General features: G+C 37.6%; 1 protein-coding gene and 1 pseudogene across 1 annotated transcript; one reads left to right on the top strand and one right to left on the bottom strand.

Moving 5' to 3' along the window:
* The first annotated feature begins 8,428 nt into the window (after positions 1-8,428).
* LOC149831125 (pentatricopeptide repeat-containing protein At3g62890 pseudogene) lies at positions 8,429-11,259 on the top strand (annotated as a pseudogene).
* A 629-nt stretch (positions 11,260-11,888) lies between these two features.
* LOC149831124 (FKBP-like peptidyl-prolyl cis-trans isomerase family protein) lies at positions 11,889-18,669 on the bottom strand. The gene is made up of 4 exons (XM_090013685.1): positions 18,162-18,669; positions 15,879-16,001; positions 15,667-15,783; positions 11,889-12,415 (listed from the first exon to the last, which is right to left on the bottom strand). Exons 1-4 carry the CDS (start codon positions 18,612-18,614, stop codon positions 12,293-12,295), a joined length of 816 nt encoding a protein of 271 aa, XP_089869811.1. The 5' UTR covers positions 18,615-18,669; the 3' UTR covers positions 11,889-12,292.
* Between the last annotated feature and the right edge of the window lie 948 nt (positions 18,670-19,617).

Below are 19,617 nucleotides of genomic sequence, written 5' to 3'. Positions count from 1 at the left end.
GATGGGGGTTGCCATGAAGGTGTGTCACCAGGAAAATAGCGGCCTTCGACTGTCGATTTGCCGATGTCAAGGGCCATCCAGCGACGTACGACATCTGAGGCACTCCGCCATTTCATTTCAGTCGTGGGGCTGTGTCAAGCGGCAGGCTTTGTCGATGGAGTTTCACCGGCGGGACTCCAGTGTGGGTTTTCTCATTGTCGTCTGCAGGACGCCATGGGTGTGTCGTCGAGAGGAGGCAGCTTTCGCGGGCCGCTTCACCAGCACCATGGTTCGTCCAGCATCACGCGACATCCAAGATGACGAAACCTCCTTCCATCGGGCAAGGTGGGTGAATACGTCGTCGGTGGCTGTCGGGGCCGTTGCCTTTTTCTCCGTCGTGAGCCGGCAGGCGACATGGGTCACCGACAGGCCGAATGGGAAACCCTCCCATTTCCTGTTTTCATTGAACAGAAACCCTTAGGTTTATGTTTTTTAATTTTAATCAGTGAAACCGGATCGGGTCTAGGTCTGATTCAAAAAGACCGGGTCCAACCCGGATCAAGTTCATACTGGGTCAGACCCAGATCCGCTTCATTTCAGGTCGAACCCGTATCTGGTTAGTAATCGGGTCATACCCAAATGTAGTTATAATCGGGTCATACCCGAATGTAGTTATAATCGGGTCAAACTTAAATCCAGTTATAACCGGGTCAGACCCAGATCCAATTAAGATCGTGTTGGACCCAAATCCGATTAATACTGAGTCTGACCCAGATCCAGTTAGAACTGGGTCAGACTCAGATTTGGTTAATGTCGGGTCAGATCCGGTTCATATCGGGTCAGACCCGGATCCGTTTGGTAACTGGGTCAGACCTAGATCCAGTTATAACTGGATCAGACCCGAATTCAGTTAGGGTCCAGACACTATTTGTCCTAAACCGGATCAGGGACTGATTTGGCCCTTTTTGGGACCAGTTCAGAGCTGTTTTTGATAAGTTTCTTCCAGTTTCTCACCGGTTCTGAGATGCTAAGACCTTGTTTTCATAAATCTAAGAAGATACAAGGATTTTGGCATACGGTTATTGGGTTTTATAAACTTTTGTTCATACTTGACACCGGTTAATAAGGTTCAGAACCGGTTCAGACCCTTGGATGACTGGTTTGAGGCTGTTTCAGACCAGTTCAGAGTGTTTTCAAATTATTTCCTGCCTGAGGACCTAGAGTTTTACTCATTTAAGCTTGGCTTTTGTTATTGTTCATGTATTTTATTTGTAATTATGCATGCATAAATGTTTGTATAACATCGACATCAAGGATAGCTAAATGACTTAGTGAATTCATGTCACCAAAGTGACTGAATACACATATGTTGTTAATTTTTTGTACTATTATATGGATTTAACCAATATTACTGTTGTACTTAGATTCATGAAACGATAAACAACTTAAATGTAGTTTTATCATGTTTGAAATTTAAGTAGGGTAAAATAAGGTAAATGTATCGAGATACATCACACACTTGTATCCAAAGGTACCTTGTATTGATGGTCTAACTTCACAAGAATCTTAGTTTTATCAAATATTGTAGGTAAGCGAAGTGGTTTCTCGTGTTGGAGCTCTTACCAAAGTAAGGCTTCAATGACCCCCTACACTTATCTAAAAATAAGCATATTCAGGGCCGTTTATTTATTGCTTTTTTCATCAGGTTTGTCTCATATATGTTTTTCCTTTGATACATGTCTTTTGTCATGCAGTTTCTAGTTCTGTGATTTTAGATGACTCAAGTTCTATACCTTTTCTTTATGGATGTAACTTTAGTGATTGAAAAAAAAATGTTCTATTTATATTAGGGTATATGGATTTAGATCTGGCTCTAAGGATAGATGAACCCGCTACCCTGACTGATCAAAGTATTGTTGATCAAAAGATTACTTTTGAGAAGTGAGAGCACTCGAATAGTCTTAGTTTGTTGCTTTTACAATCTAAAGTGGCTAAGAATATTCGTAGTGCTATCCCACAATGCAAAACAGTGAGAAATTTTTTGAGTGCTATTGAAGCACAATTTGTAAGTTCAAATAAGGTCAAAGCCAATACCCTAATGTTAAAGCTTATAACTATGAAATATTCTGAAGAGGTAATATTCGTCAGCACATTTTAAAAATGAGGAACATAGTATCTCAGCTGAATAACACGAAGCTAGCCATTTTTTACTCATTCTTAGTGCATTTGATTCTGACGTCATTACCTTTAGAGTATGGACCTTTCAAAATCTCTTATAACACACATAATGATGAATGCATATTCAATGAACTTATATCTAAGTGGGTTGAAGAGGAAGAGAGATTGAAAGGAGAGAAGGTGCAAAGTGCACATATGGCTTCTCATGGCTCCAAGGTAGGTCCAAAAGAAGAATGCATTCAAGAAAAATGCTAGGAAGAAGTCAGTAGGAGATAAGATATCTCAAAGCAAGCAATTCGACTCTGCTCTCATAAAGTGTTTTTTTTGCAAGAAAAAGGGACATAGAAAGATATATTGCATAAAGTACAAGATATAGTTAGAAAAGAAAAGTAATTTCTCATTTGTTTCTCATGAATGTAATTTATTACAAATTTCTGAAAATAGTTGGTGGATTGACTCTAATGCTACTGTTCTTATTTTCAATTGTATACGGTCGTTCCTGAACAGAAGGAAACCAACAATGCATGAGAAGAGCATATATTCGGAGAACAAGATACGTTCACATGTGAAGGGTGTTGGGACCTGCAAGATCACTTTAGATACAGACGTAGATTTGGATCTTCATGATGTCTTTTATGTTTCATCATATAATAGAAACTTAATTTCAATTTCAAGATTAAATAAATTTGGATATTGCTTTAAATTTTAAAATTCTAAGTTATTCATATACAATTTTTTTATTGAAATTGGTTCTACATCAGTTTATGATGGTTTGTATGAATTGAACGTGAAGATCCAAACCCAGGAGTTTTTGACTTCTGAATACGCATTGGTTGGAAATAAATGTAGCATGATTAATGTTAAATCCTACATGGTTTGGCATCGAAGGTTGGGTCATAGCTCTGAAAAAAGAATAAAGAAACTCGTAAATAAAGAGATCTTGAAATCTTTAGATTTTACCGACAATGACTCGTGTGTTGATTGCATAAAGGTTAAGCATACAAACACATATAAAGAGGGTGTTAAACATAGTAGTGAGATATTAGAGATAGTTCATATGGATGTATGTGGACCGTTTACCCCCTGTTAAACAAGCGAAAAATATTTTGTTACCTTTATTGATGATTGTTTAAGGTATATGTATCTCTACTTGATTTTTGAAAAATCTGATATTTTTTAGATGTTTAAAGAATTTAAGACAGAAGTAGAGAAGCAAACCGATAAAGTTATTAAGATAATCAAGTTTGATAGAGGTGTCAAATATTATGGTAGGTTTACTGAGATGGGGCAAAGAGAAGGACCATTAACGCAATTTCTTAAAGAGAAAAGCATTGTGCCTCAATATACCATGTCTGGTAGTGCCTACCAGAATGGTGTAGCTGAAAGAAGAAATCGTACGCTTAAAGAAATGGTCAGGGCCATGTTGAATTATTCAACACTTTCTATGAAGTTATGGGGTGAATCCTTAAGGACTGCTATGCATATTTTGAATAAGATTCCTATAAAATCTGTGCCTAAAACTCCCTACGAGTTGTAGACAAGTAGAAAACCATCAGTCTTATATGCACATATGAGGATGTCCTACAAATGCTAAGTTATATAACTCTCATATTAAAGCCTTTGATCCAAGAACAACCAGCGGATTTTTCATTGGTTATCTAGAGAGATCAAAATGATACATGTGTTATTACCCATCTTATTTACCACTGATTGTTGAAACGGATAAAGAAAAATTTCTTGAAGATGGTTCAGTTGGATTAAGTGCACAATTTTGAGGAAATACATGATCCAATTTTATTACCTGTTAAGCAAAACACTGATATATACCATATTATTATTCCTAATAATGATGTAGTTGATCACCCGGTTGTTGATGCACAAATCCAAAGTGAACCCATTGTAGACAATGCAGAAGAACACGAACATAATGAACATGTTCAATCTGAGCCTGAAGAACGACCTGTTTGGAGATCCACAAGAGTTAGAAAATCTGTCATATATCCTGATTATGTGGTGTACCTTCAGGAGCCTGATGATTTCATAGATATAGATAATGACCTATTGACTTTTATGGAAGCTATTGAAAGCAAACAATCTTCGCACTGGATAAAAGCCATGAAAGAAAAGTTAGACTCTATGGCAAAGAATCAAATGTAGAATCTTGTTGAGTTAACTAAGGGAGTAAAACCCGTAAGGTGTAAATAGGTCTTTAAGACAAAAAATGACTCCAAAGGTAACATAGAGAGACATAAGGCAAAATTGGTTGCTAAAGAGTTCACCCAGATGAAGGGCATTGACTATAATGAGACATTTTCTCTTGTCTCAACTAAGGAGTCAATGGAGATAATTTTGGCCCATGTAGCTCATTATGACTTAGAGCTACATCAGATGGATGTGAAAACAATGTTCCTCAATGGGGATCTGAATAAAGAAGTATACATGAAACAATCTCTTGGTTTATCTGAAGATAATCGTTTGATTTACAAGCTTAACAAATCAATATATGGACTTAAACAGGCCTCCTGACAGTGGTATATTAAATTTTCTCAAGTCGTTGCGACTTTCAGGTTTACAGAAAACATTATTGATCAATATATATACCTAAATGAAAGTGAGAGTAAGTTCATTATATTAATGTTGTATATGGATGACATTTTGCTGTCAACCAACGATATAAAGTTACTTTCAGAGACAAAACAGTTTCTTGCATCATATTTTGATATGAAAGATATGTGTGGGGTTGCTTATGTACTTGGCATTAACATCCGCCGAGATAGAACAAAAGGTTTTCTAGGCCTCTCTCAAAGATCCTACATAAATAAGGCATTAAAGCGATATGGGATGGATAATTGTTCTCTTGGTACATCACTTATATCAAAAGGTAACAAATTAAGCCTAAAGGATTGTCCACAGAACAAAGTTGACAAGGCATAGATGAATGCTTATCCATATGCATCAGTTGTTAACAACTTGCAATACGCGCAGACTTGTTCACGTCCAAATATTTCCTTCGTAGTAGGGATGCTTGGTATATTCCAATCTAATCCAAACATATCCAATTGAAAGGCTGCTAAGAAAGTCTTGCGGTATTTACAAGGAACAGAAGACTATATGTTAACATGTCATAAAGTTGATCACTTCGAGGTCGTTGGCTACTCAAATATGGACTTAGGAGGATGCCTTGATAGTAGAAAGTTTACTACTGGGTATGTCTTCTTACTTGCTGGGGGAGCGATCTCTTGGAGGAGTGAGAAGTAGATGATCATTGCTGCTTACACCATGAAGGCAGAATTCATAGCATTGTACGAGACTACTTCGCAGGGCATATGGTTGAAAAACTTTATATATATCACAGTTAAAGGTGGTCAATTCCATCGCGAAGTCACTGAAGGTCTACTATGATAATGAAGTTGTGGTGTCCTTTTCGAATAACAATAAAAGTACTATGTCATGTAAACATATGAAATTAAAGTAATTTGTTGTTAAAGAAAGGACAAAGAATCATCTAGTGCATATTGTTAATATTGACATCAAAGAGATGATCGTTGATCCTCTTACTAAAGAGCTATCACCGAGATTATATTCTGAATATGTATTGAAGATGAGCTTGTTAAACTCTTTATTTTGATATATGCATATGAATAAAGTGATCACATACACTTTATTGATTCTCATTATAGTTGTTGTTAATCTCATAAGGATTAGAGATTTAACTAAGGATCTGTAGAATAGATTTTTTAAAAGCCAATCTATTCATCAAGTAATTCTCATAAAGTTTACTAGTTTATCGTCAAAATAAGTGAGAGAATGTTGGGATAAGCCACACATCGTGACAATTACCCATAATTTGGTAACTTTCTCCTTTTGTGTTCCTTCTGATAAACATACAGAAGATTAGGGAGGGAATGATTATGCTAACCGACCCCCCCCCGCTACAAGCTATATAAACGGGTGTCAATGAGAAACCCGAATACAGAGAAAAACATAGAGAAGAGTTAAGGAAATATACCTTCTCTGAGATTTTTCAACTAAAGAGGAAAGATGGATCCTGCTCATCGATTGCTGAAGGAGCCTGCACTCATTGGAAGGCTGCAATCCAACTGAGGAGCAAAGCTCACCCTGTTTCAGCCACCAGTGCCAAGCGCCAACCACCGACCATCATCCGGTTCCTCGATGGCCACCTCAGGTACGCCTTTCCTTCTGTTTTGTTGTGTCTTGCAGGAGGGTCCCTGCTTTCCCAACATGAAGTGCATCTATCTGAAGTAGATAACAACAAATGTGAGATTCACAAGGCTAATTTTGCTCAAAGGAATAATTCGAATCATTCCCGAGGGAATTTTACTGGAGGATGAGGTCATTAACAAAGGTGGTTTAGAAGTCATGGCAGAGGAGGCCAGTCATATGGTAGACTGCCAAATTCAAACCAATATGGTATGTAGGGGTGGCAAAACCTGACCCGACCCGCGAACCCGCCTCTTAGGCGGGTTCGGGTTGGGCTTAAGCCAACCCGTTTAATAAACGGGTCGACCCACCTAACCCGTTTATTAAACAGGTCGGGTTCGGGTTGAGGGTATGCCAACCCGCCAACCCGACCCGCCCGCTACCCGCCAACCCATTTGTTAAACGGGTTGGCGGGTCATGTCGGGTTACCCGTTTATTAAATGGGTTGGGTTAGTGTTTGCCACAGCCGACCCGTTTAATAAACGGGTCGGGTTGGTGTTGAGGTATGCTGACACGCCAACCACCAACCCGACCCTATTGCCACCCCTAATGGTATGTCTCCTTGTGGTTTTTCGGGTTAGGATCAATAGGTTATATGTCAATTTTGACAAAGTTGGGCATATTGCAAAAAACGTGTCGCATGATTCCCGGTGAAAATCAATCAGTTCCACCCATGTCTCTCATGCCTCTTCTGTCATGTTCTAAAATGATTCTTGGTATCCAGATTAAGGGTCATATCATATTTCACCAAACCCGAATACTCTGTCAATTCATTTAGATTATCAAGGCAGTGACACTGTAAGATTTGGTAATGGTGCAAGTTTGAAGACTCGTATTGGCAATTTTGTATTTCATTCAGGCAATTCTAAATTTTGTGTTAATGATATCTTGCATGTTTCTAATATGACTTTTCTGTGCAAAGATTCACCCAATATAACCAAGTAGTCTTCGAGTTTCATCCAACCTTTTGATGCATCAAGGATGCTTAGATGGGGCTTGAGATTATATGAGGAAAAGCGAAAAAGAACTTTATTCTATTGATTTTTTTGACAATTCTAGTGATATGACTGCTTATATTGGTGAAAAAGCTAGTTTTGCTATTGGTGCAGTAAACTTGGATATGCTAGTTTAAGGATTATTCAAAAAATTTATTCAAGAGTTTAGTTTACCTTATGATGGTAATGTTTCTCGTATATGTTCTGCTTGTTAGATGGGAAAGCAACGTAAGTTTTCCTTTTCCAGAACATGGTATGATACGGTAGAGCCTCTTGAGATTATTTTTCGGATGTGTGGGGTCCTGCCCTTGTCATGGTGTTAATTGATCTAGATATTATGTAGTTTTTGTTGCTGCATGCTCCGAGTATACCTGGTTTTACTTGATGAATAAGTCAGATGTTTTTAGTATTTTTTGCAAGTTTAAGGCTCTTATTACAAACTTTGATAAAAGATTAGACATCTTCTTACAGATGGTGTCTGTAAATATAAATACCTAGACTCCTTTTTGAAAGAGCCAGTTATTCAACATCATATTTCTTGGCCTCACATGCAAGAACAAAATGGTGTATATGAAAATAAGCTTCATACATGTCATTGATACAACACCGACCTACGGCTCATGCTAATGTGCCTCAAAAGTTTTGGACTTAGGCCTAGTATTTAATTGATAGATTGCCTTCACCAAACCTCAAAAGTTCAAGTGTTCTCCTGAGATTCTCCAAAATTCGAATTAAATCGAGGAGAATCGATCAACTTTTTGCCATCAGATAATACTTGTCATTAAACTATTATTAAAATTTTTAAGCCACTTACAGAATATAAAAAAAATGAATTGAATCGGCCAATCCAAGCCGATTCAGACAGATTTTAACATGTAAAAAGATTTGTGATGGAGAGTTTCCCGTGGCTTAGCACCAAACAAGTAGACAAAAAAGGCATAGAGGTTCGGTAGGCATTTGAAAATCCTAAAAGATTTGTCAAATTTACAAAATGTGGAAGTGTTTGAACATTTTAAACCAAAGTGGCGAAACTGGGAAAACTAGCCGTTGGCTTCATGCCCTTGGGGAGAGGCAACCTAACAATAAACTTCTCCATCCTAGAGTCTCTGTTGAAGTCATGCAGGGCTCACCGACAACTCAACCAAATCCATTCTCAGATGATCACTTCCGGCCTCATCAACGACACCTTCGCGTCGAGTCGCCTCCTCCGGACGTGCCTCGCATCTGGATTCCCTGTCGATTACTCCCGCCGGATATTCGATAAAATTGAATACCCAAATGTGGTCATTTGGAATACCATGATGAAGATCTACGTTTCTGAGTCCCGCCCTGAATGTGCAGTTTTTCTCTACAAATCGATGTCAGGTCATTGTTTTCCGGCTGACAATTTCACATTTCCGATCCTAATTCAGGCGTGCACGCTCCGAACGTCGCCGGAGGAAGGTGGGGAGTTGCATAATCATGTTGTCAAGTTGGGTTTTGGTTCAGATGTCTATGTGGGCAATACTCTGATTCACATGTACTCGGTCTGTGGGCGGTTGACGGATTCACGCAAAGTGTTTGACGAAATGCCTCAGCGAGATTCTGTCTCATGGAATGCGATGTTGGCGGGGTATGCGGGTTGGGAGTGGGTTGATGAAGCACAGATTTTTTTTGAGATGATGCCGTGGAGGAGTGCTGTTGCCTGGAACTCCATGATCACAATGATGGGGCGGAGAGGTCATGTTTTGGATGCACGTCGGTTGTTTGATGAGATGCCGGAGAGAGATCTTGTGTCATGGTCCACTATGATTTCTTGTTATGGGCAGAATGAGATGCCGGAGGATGCTCTCAAGGTGTTTAGTTCTATGAATCGTGAGGGTGTCAAGGTTGATGATGTTACCTTGGTTAGTGTTGTTTCTGCTTGCGCACAGTTGATGACTCTGAAGGCAGGTGAAGTAAGTCATGGCCTGATTGTTCTCATTGGGTTCGAGCCGTACACTTCACTTAACAATGCATTACTTCATATGTATGCAAGATGTGGGTACGTAGAGATTGCACGAAAATTGTTCGACAAGGGTACTGGCTTAGATTTGATATCGTGGAATTCTTTGATCACTGGGTATACCAAAGCTGGTTCTCTTGATGATGCAAAGAAACTTTTTGATGAAATGCCTAAGAGAGACGTGGTCTCATGGAGTGCAATGATATCAGGTTATGCACAACACAATCAGTTCCAAGAGACCTTGAGTCTATTTCGTGAGATGCAGCTTCATGATGTTAAGCCCGATCACGCCACACTAGTCAGTGTCCTTTCAGCTTGTGCACACTTATGTGCTCTAGAGCAGGGTAAATGGATTCATTCTTACGTTCAGAAAAACGATGTGGAAATTGATGTCATTTTAGGAACTACCCTTGTAGACATGTACATGAAATGCGGTCGCCTAGATAGTGCTCTAGAGGTCTTTTATGGGATGGAAAACAGAGGAGTCTCAACTTGGAATTCAGTCATTCTAGGAATGGCTATGAACGGGCAGATCAAGGACGCATTCAAGTTTTTTGCTGATATGAAGGAGCATGGAGTCACACCCAATGAGATAACCTTCATTGGTGTTTTGAGTGCATGCAGGCATGCTGGGTTAGTGAGTGAGGGCCGTCACTACTTCGAATCAATGACGCAGGTGCATAAGATTGTGCCCAATGTTAAGCACTACGGATGCATGGTCGACCTCCTTGGTCGTGCTGGTTTTCTCAAAGATGCAGAGGATCTGATATCAACTATGCCAGTGACTCCTGATGTAGCCACATGGGGAGCTTTGCTTGGTGCCTGCAGGGTACACAGGAACCTCGAGATAGGCGAGAGGGCAGCTATACAACTTCTGAACCTGGATCCTTGCCATGATGGTGGCCATGTACTTTTATCTAACATGTATGCTTTGAAAGGTAGATGGAATAATGTCAATCAAGTTAGGAGTATGATGAAGAGGCTTGGGGTTGTAAAAGAGCCAGGATGCAGTTGGATTGAAGCAACTGGTATTGTTCATGAGTTTGTTGCAGGAGATAGAACACATCCACGGATAGAAGAGATCGATAGCATGTTAAATAAGATAGCAAAGAGATTGAAGGCTGAAGGTTATGAACCAGATACTACTCAAGTATCCCTTGATATTGACGAGGAAGAGAAAGAGAGTTCCTTGTATACACATAGTGAGAAAATTGCTATTGCTTTTGGACTCATTAGTATAAACCATCCATTGCCAATAAGAATAGTGAAGAACCTTAGAATATGTGGTGACTGTCATACTGTAGCAAAGCTTGTATCTAGAACTTTTGAACGTGAAATAGTAGTGAGGGATCGGCATCGTTTCCACCACTTCAAGCAGGGTTTATGCTCATGCTCTGATTATTGGTAACCACAGTTATATGTATGGTCTAATTTCTCCTTCTAAATCAGTTTCAGACAAGCTGAATGACTGCAGCTTGACCATTGACTCGGCGAGGACATGAACATGTCAGCTTCCAAGTATTATAGACTAGTTTAGGACTTAGGACACCTTGCCGGGTCTTTGAACTTCATGCTGAATGATGCGACTCCATTGACTTGGACTTCAATGAAATTCATGATGGTGCGATACTACTGAAGTCTGCATAACTGTTTCACAACTTTCACTTCCTCATGCTCATGCAGCACAATGCTGAAGAAGATCTATGGCAACTGGAAATGCTCCGGAATGGAACTTCTTCTGTATTTGGAGACTCTAGGCTCTGATTGGAAGGCTGTATTTGTCATTGAGATGCAAAATCCTGGATATCCTGAATCAGGGATTTAGGAGCCCTGAGATTTGTCAGTGCCCACTACTGTTTGGGAGCTGGCATTTGGCATCTATTAAAATGTATTTTGCACTCTAAAATTTAAGAGATCTAAAATCTATTTATCAACGTCTAAAAAAATATTTCCAGTAATGGCCCGAAGCATATTGTTCACAATCCAATTAAAGTGTGCAGTGAGGTTTGACCAACAACTGAAAGCTTGAACCAATGCCATTTCACGTGTTTTTTACACACATTCATGGCGGTGGAGCTCTAAAATCAATAGAATCTATAGATTTTACGAAAAATCTGTAGTTATAATAAAGAATTAACTTTACACCATATCCTATAATTACTTAAGAAGGTTACACTCTAGCTGGCAATTTACTAATGATAGTTCTCTTGGTTGACATAAGAGTTAAGTTTTATTAAAAATATCATGTCATACTATAAGGTTTTGAAAATGTTAATATGAAATTATTTTTTAATACAAAAGAATTATTCAACAGCTAAAACTATGGCTATAATAAAAGTCTCCCCCTGCTCTTCCTCCTAATCTAGATTTTGTTCATCTCTTTCTTTTCATTCTTCTCTGACCATCCTTACTAGAAACAGTATAAGGTGTTGCCAAGAGTATGCACCACAAGCCCTTCATATACATTTCCACTTAAAAAGGTTTTATAAGTGCTCACAGATGAAAAAGAAAATGTAATAAAAGCTCCATGGTTTCTTATATCATCAATAAATAGAATATTCATTAGAATTAATTTTTAAGCTTAGAAATGGCTATACAAACTACATCATTGATTGACAAGGTAAATATTTGAGCATTCTGGTTGCTCGAAATATCATATTGCATGCCACAAAATTTTACAAAATTTAGATGTCACGTTGCATTTTAATGTAAAAAACATTTAATAACTACAGCTAAAATCATATTAGAGATCTCTTCATGCTCTTCATCCTTTTCTCTATCCGAATTCTGTTCTTCCTCTTGGTTCTTCTCTAGCCGCCCTTTTCAACACCTACACAAGGGCATTCTCAGGAGCATCACAAATAGCTTATTGCAGTCAGTGTTGCACCCTCCACATAAGCATGTCTTGGACTAATGTTTCAACGAGATTTCTGTTTCATGGACGTGACACACTCAACAGTTCAATGTCAAATATGAGAGTGCCCAAAGTAGATCCTTCTCCATTGGCAAGACGTGTTGGATTAAAAATAGTTGTAAACAACCTTTGCCTATCAAAAAACTGCAAAAATAAAAAACAAAGCACATTAGTGTGCCATATCTAACCCAAGATAAAGAATTTTGTTGTATGGATACTAATCAGTATGGAACCAAGGCTATCAACAAAGAAAAGAATGGAACTAAAATATCAATATGGTTCTGAAACGAGACCAATGGTGGTTGCATACTAAATCAGACCAACTCCCACTCAGTATGCAAAGATACATTAGGGTTATTGATCTGGTGAAAGAAAAAGGATGAAGCAATTCTTGATTTTTGTGGTAACTTCGTATCTAATAGTAGCAAACACCTAATTTGAAGAGTGAGTGGTAACTTTGTATCTTAAGAGCAGCTGAAATCTGCACAAGTTTAACTATTTTTATGCAAAGATATTATAGATTAACTGCCTTCTTGCTTAAAAAACAAAAAGAAAGAAAATATCAAAACACTGCAGTAATTGCAAGGTGACCCATTGTTTTACAACATGTGCTAAGGACTTTATATAGAGATCAACAACTCTGCCTCCTCTTCCAGTATTAGAAGTAGCTCCACAAGTAAATTCCCTTTTCAACTATCTCATTCTCTTATTTCTTTGATCCTTTGGATTAATTTTTTATTTTTTTAAAACTTAGCCTTGTGATTATTGATTAATTTTAACCTCTCATTTCAAACCTTAGCCTTTTCCAAACCTTATTTCGTTTTCAGCATTAGTCAACTTTTTTAATCTGCCATCACTCTTGTTGGAGTCTAATTTCTTTTCCAAGTCGTGCACTATCCCTCTAGAATCCCTCATGCAAGAAGGCAAAATGAAAAAACAGAACAACAAGAACCAGATGTACACAGTTAATATTATGTTCCTATTAGAACTCCCATACTGGGAGATTACTGCAAGTTGCACTATGCATTTTTAAAAGATCTATTTACATTTCTCTTTTGCTTTTTTTTTGAGAGCCAATCAAAAGTAGTTCCCCTACTTATTCAATCCTGTGATCATTTGTTAATTTCTCTTATAAATTATTGTTGTCATTGTAGCACAGAATTGTGTCCACAAGGGGTATAGTTTGTGACCACTATTTCTAGCTTCTATTCTCCTCCTTGCTATCTACATATACCTCATTGTAGTATTTCGGTATTTTTAGTCCTTATCAGCCACCACCTCCTAAAACCATATTCCAGTAGAGTAGCTTATAAGCCCCCAGCATCACCTAACTTCAAAATGAACATTGCAATCACAAACAGTTGATTCCTTGACAATGCCCATCCAAATTCTAAGACTCAACCACTTCTTTAGTATATGCATTTATTCAGGGATATGGTAACAGAAATCTGATTAATATCATCAATTAAAGTACTTTGGTCATTTTAGACCAGCTTTATGTATTTCATGGAAACTTATCTCTTAAATATCCTTAATTTACATGAACAAATTGTTGAAACGAACAACCCGATTATGTAGATCACAACAGAAAGTAGAATGGTTAGATGATTGAGGGATGTGCATTTTTCAGAAATTAAAAAAGCAAACCAAACAGTGTCAAAACAAAACAATAAAAAAATACATAATAGGCAGAGATTAATAGCCTTTCACCTACAAATAAAGGATAAGAATGTGATAAATATTCAGGAGGTTCTGATTTCACTATGTAAAAACTGTGAAAAACACTTATTCCTAGATTAAGTTGTTCAAAAATGAATAGATATCAAACAAATAGGACATCCATAAAATTTTGGCACTTTAAAAAAGGAACACATGCAAGGAATAATATAAAAAAAAAGAAATAAGAGGTTTCAGTAGTATTTTAAGAAACAATAAGAAAAGATTTTAAACTATAAAAGAAACAAAGAATTAGAATAAGTATATACATAAAATATTTAAACATGTTTTTGAAAATATCACAATAATATCATGATATTAACATGAAATTCATGTTATGGTGATATTTAGCAATATTTGAAGTTTTTGTTGGCTGTTACAGATATTATGATATTTTCAGAATAACAGTGATATTGGTGACTATCGGGCAAACAGTAAAGTCTGTTTGACCACAAAATTAGCACTTCTAAACTGTCACATGGATACAGCTGTGGATATGGAGACACATCCATTTTTATGAAGTTTTCAATATGACTAGTATATACTACATTCTCGTTAAAGATTTAAACCAAGGTTGTACATATCGTACCGTATTGTAAGATACATATCATTACTATGAAGAAAATTGATACGAGTGTGTATCATATCTGTATTGTACAGTTATAATCCTGCACACTTAAAAAAGGGCTGAATCGTATTTTTTTAAGGTTTTAAAGACCGCTTGAGAGCTGACTCTTTCATTTGTGTAGAGGCCAATAGAGAGGTATCCACGCACCCTAAGAGTCGTGAGAGTGATTTGGGGACCAATCCTTGAGCAAGGGAGAGGGGATTTTGCGGTTTACTCTAGTAAGACAACATTTTCACCATTTTTTCACTCAAGTGGATTAAAGTAAAAAAAATCTATTACGAGTAAAATTAAAAAACTACCCTTAAAAATTCTGCCTAGGAGGGCACTGCCCCTGCCAACTTACTGCGAAGTTGGATCCGCAGAATTTAGGGATTTATATCAAGGTATAAATCAGGTGTCACACTCATCTAACAAAGATGACATCAAATGACCTGGCATGGCAATAAGGCACTCAAGTAATGAGTGAAAACCGATTAAAAATCGAGTGAAACTATTGCCATAATATTTTTATTTATGTAATAACGCACTCCAAATCTTGTGGCATGTTCTTAATTGCAAGATATTTAATATTTTGCATCGTTCTTGTTAGATAGTTGATGTTTAATGATGTCTTATGCAGCTCATAGAGACATAAATGCTTCATATGTGATTTTATGGTTGTATTTTATGCAATTCATCATTGTTTCATGCTTTATGATTTTTTTTGAATTTTTGCTAATTTTTCTGACTTTTCATGTTTTTTTATTTTTTTGGATTTTTTTTATTAAAAAATTAATGTTTTTTTACAATATGATACATATCTTATTTTGGGCCCGACCAATACGGGTAATAATATGATACTTACAACCTTGATTTAAACAATTTTAGCCATGCACAGCTCTAACTATCGGTAAATATCATCCAACTTAAGCTCCAGGTCTTTCTCCTAACAAAAATAGATGAAACTAAGATACACCATTCAGTTCATATGCCAATGAGCATACAGTTGATAAAACCCTTCAACAAACGAAAGATTTTCTGTTAACTAGAGTGAGCATAAGAATATACATACATTAGGGGGTACGGGTTCTTGTGAAGTGTTTCGATATCCCTGTGATGGTGGAACAATTACTCTCCGAATGCCACCCACTTTCATAGATTTCACAGCCGCATTAATGCCAGAAATGACCTGAAAAGATTCTCTATATAAAAACCATCACCACTATAGTTCTTCGAACATTACATTACATTATAAACAAACAGAAAACATTCAAGAAAACTTACTTTCTCGGATCCAACAGTAAAGGAGAAAGGAATAGGATCCCCTAGTTCATCTTTGTGATCATATGTGGAATCAAAACGCCATCCTTGTTTTGCAGCCAGGCGGCCATAATAATGAATCGCAACCTACTCAACCACAATCCTATCACATTCTCAATAAAGATCATACACAAAAATCATCATGCATTGCATCCATTAGATTATCTTCAATCAAAATTGGATTTATTGTCTCAGAAAACAGGACTCATGCAACTAAGTAAAAAAAACATCAGCCAACCATTATCGAAAAAATGCAGAAACATCAAACCCAACTATGATAGAACCGGGAAGCCAAATGTGCCAATGTTAAGAATATAACAGGAAATATGTCAATGATTTTAAAGATATCGTGTGGAAGCAAGTTGGATTCCTTCAGTCCGATTGCCTAGTGGAAACCCAAATTGCCTCATCTCATCTGCAACATAGCACCCTGCTGTAGGAAGAAGATTGACAACCATCTTTCATTTGTAACAAGTCCCACCATTTGTGGTCAATCCCGCTCCTCAAAGAGATATGTGATGTTGTAATAAGTTGTCTCCATTACATGTTAATAATACATGCATACACCCTTCTACACTCAAAGGTGCGAGAAACAGAGTTCATTATCCCATACAAGAGCATATAAAGACCTCACAGTCATCATGGAGGCTTTGTCCACATAAACCCAATCATGCAGCACCACTAACAGTTCCTTAACAGATCTGGGTAATCCTTCTCTCTTTTCATCTCTTCCAGTAGTTTCTAACCATCAGAATTTTCCGTTAATCAATCTATCACCTAGTAATTGCCCACTCTGGAAGTCACAGTTCGTGCCTCTACTCAAGTCCTATGACCTTCTTGGATTTATAGAAGAGACAACACCTTGCCCTTCAAAATACCTACCTACTAAAAACGGATTAGGATCCAGCACAGATTTAGATTATGTTGCATGGGAGCGACATGATCAACTTCTTATTAGCTGGTTGATTTCCTCACTAACCAAGGCTATGCACAGCCATGTAATCAGACTGCCATCATTGTATGAAGTCTGGACAGCAGTAGGCAAGGCCTATACTTCATGATCTGCTCCCTATTTGCTCAAATAAAGATGCAGTTTCACGGATGTAATGAAGGAACTTACTTGATTCATGTTTATATAAAAAACTTAAAAAAACTGGCACATCAACTAGCAGTTGCCTCCAAACCAGTCTCAAAGGAGATATGCTTATGCAATTCTATTGGAATTACCTTGGTGTTAATTCCATCCACAGTCAAGCATATCCAGTTAACTTCATGGTCTTAATTCAAGAAACAAAACTCAATGAACTTGATCACAATCAAATGTGGTACTCACTGCTGCCCACTTTTCTCAGTCACCACCTTCCTCTTTTGGAGGTGAATCTCAATCTAGTTGTGGACAAACCAATAAACAGTCTTAACCTCCTAAATACCTTAAACGGATTAAAAAAGTATGTGTAGATGTTTGCTTAATCAGAACTTACAGATATACTTTATACAGCTAAGTAGAAAACATTGCATTAGATGAGGTACCTTCATGTTTAGATGCACTTTTAGTTGGATAAAAATGGCTCATATTACACTAAAACTTGATGGCTTGATTCAAACTATAATTTTTAAGTAAATACGCTATGATAAAGGCACCTAATAGTTTAGATTAAGCAAAAAAATTTGCAACTTTACTTTTTTGAAGTGTTTAAGATAGGTAAGAGATAAAACTGTGTAGTGTGTGTGAAAAACTTCAAGCTACTCATATTAAAGTTGGTAGCGTTCAACTAAGCAAAATGACTAAAATACCCTTGAAAACATCATCATCAAGCCTTATCTCAACTACATGAGGTTGGCTTTACACGTCCTGTTCATACTTGAAATATTTCCAACATCACATGCACATCTACATGCATGAACACCAATTCACCAAATACTATATGAGAAACTTCATGATACCGTTAAATTCTACTTCACAACTCTCTTGCTTCCAGACTTCAAATTTCTCAAATGTCATCGCACAACCATCACATCCGAGGTGTAATATCGTTGCTCAATTCGAGTTTGTTGCTTCCTTCGCTTAAAACTAATATCCAATGAAAAGCAACCGCCGATTCAAAGAAGAAATCCGAGCACAAAAAATGCACACAAGAGAAAGGAAAAAGGAGCAATCGGATTCCCGTTCTACGACAAGAGAAGCAAACCCATCGGCACTAAAAACAGGGAAATCGGGTAATAAAAAAAAGGAGGAACGGAACGAACCTGATCGCCATCTACCGGCGACGCTCCGTCGCCTTGCCGGATATCGAGCGCCTTGACGCCGCCGGAATTCTCGATTTCGACGAACTCTACGGCAGCGAGAGCGGGAAATTTGGCTCCGTTGAAGCAAAAATAGGAAGGAATGAGAAGGGTAAGAGAGGTTGCAGACAGAGCGGAGAACGACCTTCTAGAAACTTCCAGAGAAGGGAAAGAAGAAGAAGAAGGATGAGTAGGAGGAGGAGGAGAGGAGGAGGAGGAGGTGGAGGAGGAGGAAGAAGAAGAGGAAGGAAGGAGAGGCGATTGAAATTTGTGAGGAAGGGAGGGGGTGGTTGAAATTTTTGGGATCATCATCTCTCCCCGTCTCTCGTTTTGCAGAGGCCGCGCAATTGGCGCCTCATAGGGAACGACCTTATAGGACTCACTATCTTGCCTTGACGGGTCGGATATGGGTCGCATCAGGGAATGAAAATTGCAAAAAGTAGGTCCATTTCTAGATCCAGATTCAACCGACCTGAACATGGTCTGACACAATGTGGTACTGAATCTGCTGAAAACAGGCCAAAATTTGTTGTCAAGTTGGAATAGGCAAAACCGGTGAAGTTATTATATCCCAATCAGACCTAGATCCAAACATGTTTAAACTGGTTCTGGTCCAGATGCAGATAAAACGGACCTGCACTGAATCCGCCCAGGATTTGGATACGTATTATTTGGACTTATGAGTCAGTTCCAGTTCAATTGCGGGTCAGAGCTTCAAACCAATTTGCATCCGCAAGCGAAAATATCGATGTTTGGATGTAATAAAATAGCTGAAAAGAGTTCCATTTTTTGTGGAAAATTTTGGGGTCTTCTTGTTTCTAGGCATGGTAAATTTTTTAATTTTATGTGAATTTTTTTTCTTTTGGTTCGATTATTCTAATTGTGATTGTGAAAACTTATCCCACTAACTGCATGATGACTCTCTCTCTCTCTCATATTTTTTGTTAGCCTTATTAAGGTTTAATTGTTTAGAATACGTTTGATAGCTTGTAAACCACTTCCTCATTAAAATCAAATGAGATGAGCTGCTCGTAGTTTCACTTGCGCTCTATCAAGTTGATAAGAGCTTGTTCAAACTGGTAAAACAGACTTACCAATCCGAACATGAATAATAGATGTTCAACTCGGCTTAGGTCATACAGACTCGTTAATTAGTAATAAATATATTTTAGATACATTTTGACATCACATAATGTAGTATAAAATAAATCATAGCATGCAAGATTCTAGTGCTTCCAATATTGAAACAATGTTTTGTTTTCTAAATGTGTCAGCTTAAACTTGGCTCAATTGATCCCTCGGTAAAATCTTATTTCTTCTAGCTTTCAAACAATATATATATATATATATATATAGGGAAATGAGAACCTAATAAATATGAAACCTACTAAATGAAACATTTTATTGGATTTTCATGAAT

Source organism: Nuphar pumila, chromosome 7 (genome assembly GCF_984573655.1).
Source record: "Nuphar pumila chromosome 7, dmNupPumi1.hap1.1, whole genome shotgun sequence".
NCBI classification, from domain to species: Eukaryota; Viridiplantae; Streptophyta; class Magnoliopsida; order Nymphaeales; family Nymphaeaceae; genus Nuphar; species Nuphar pumila.
Note: the sequence above shows the minus strand (reverse complement) of the source record. Positions and strands in the feature narration are given on the sequence as shown.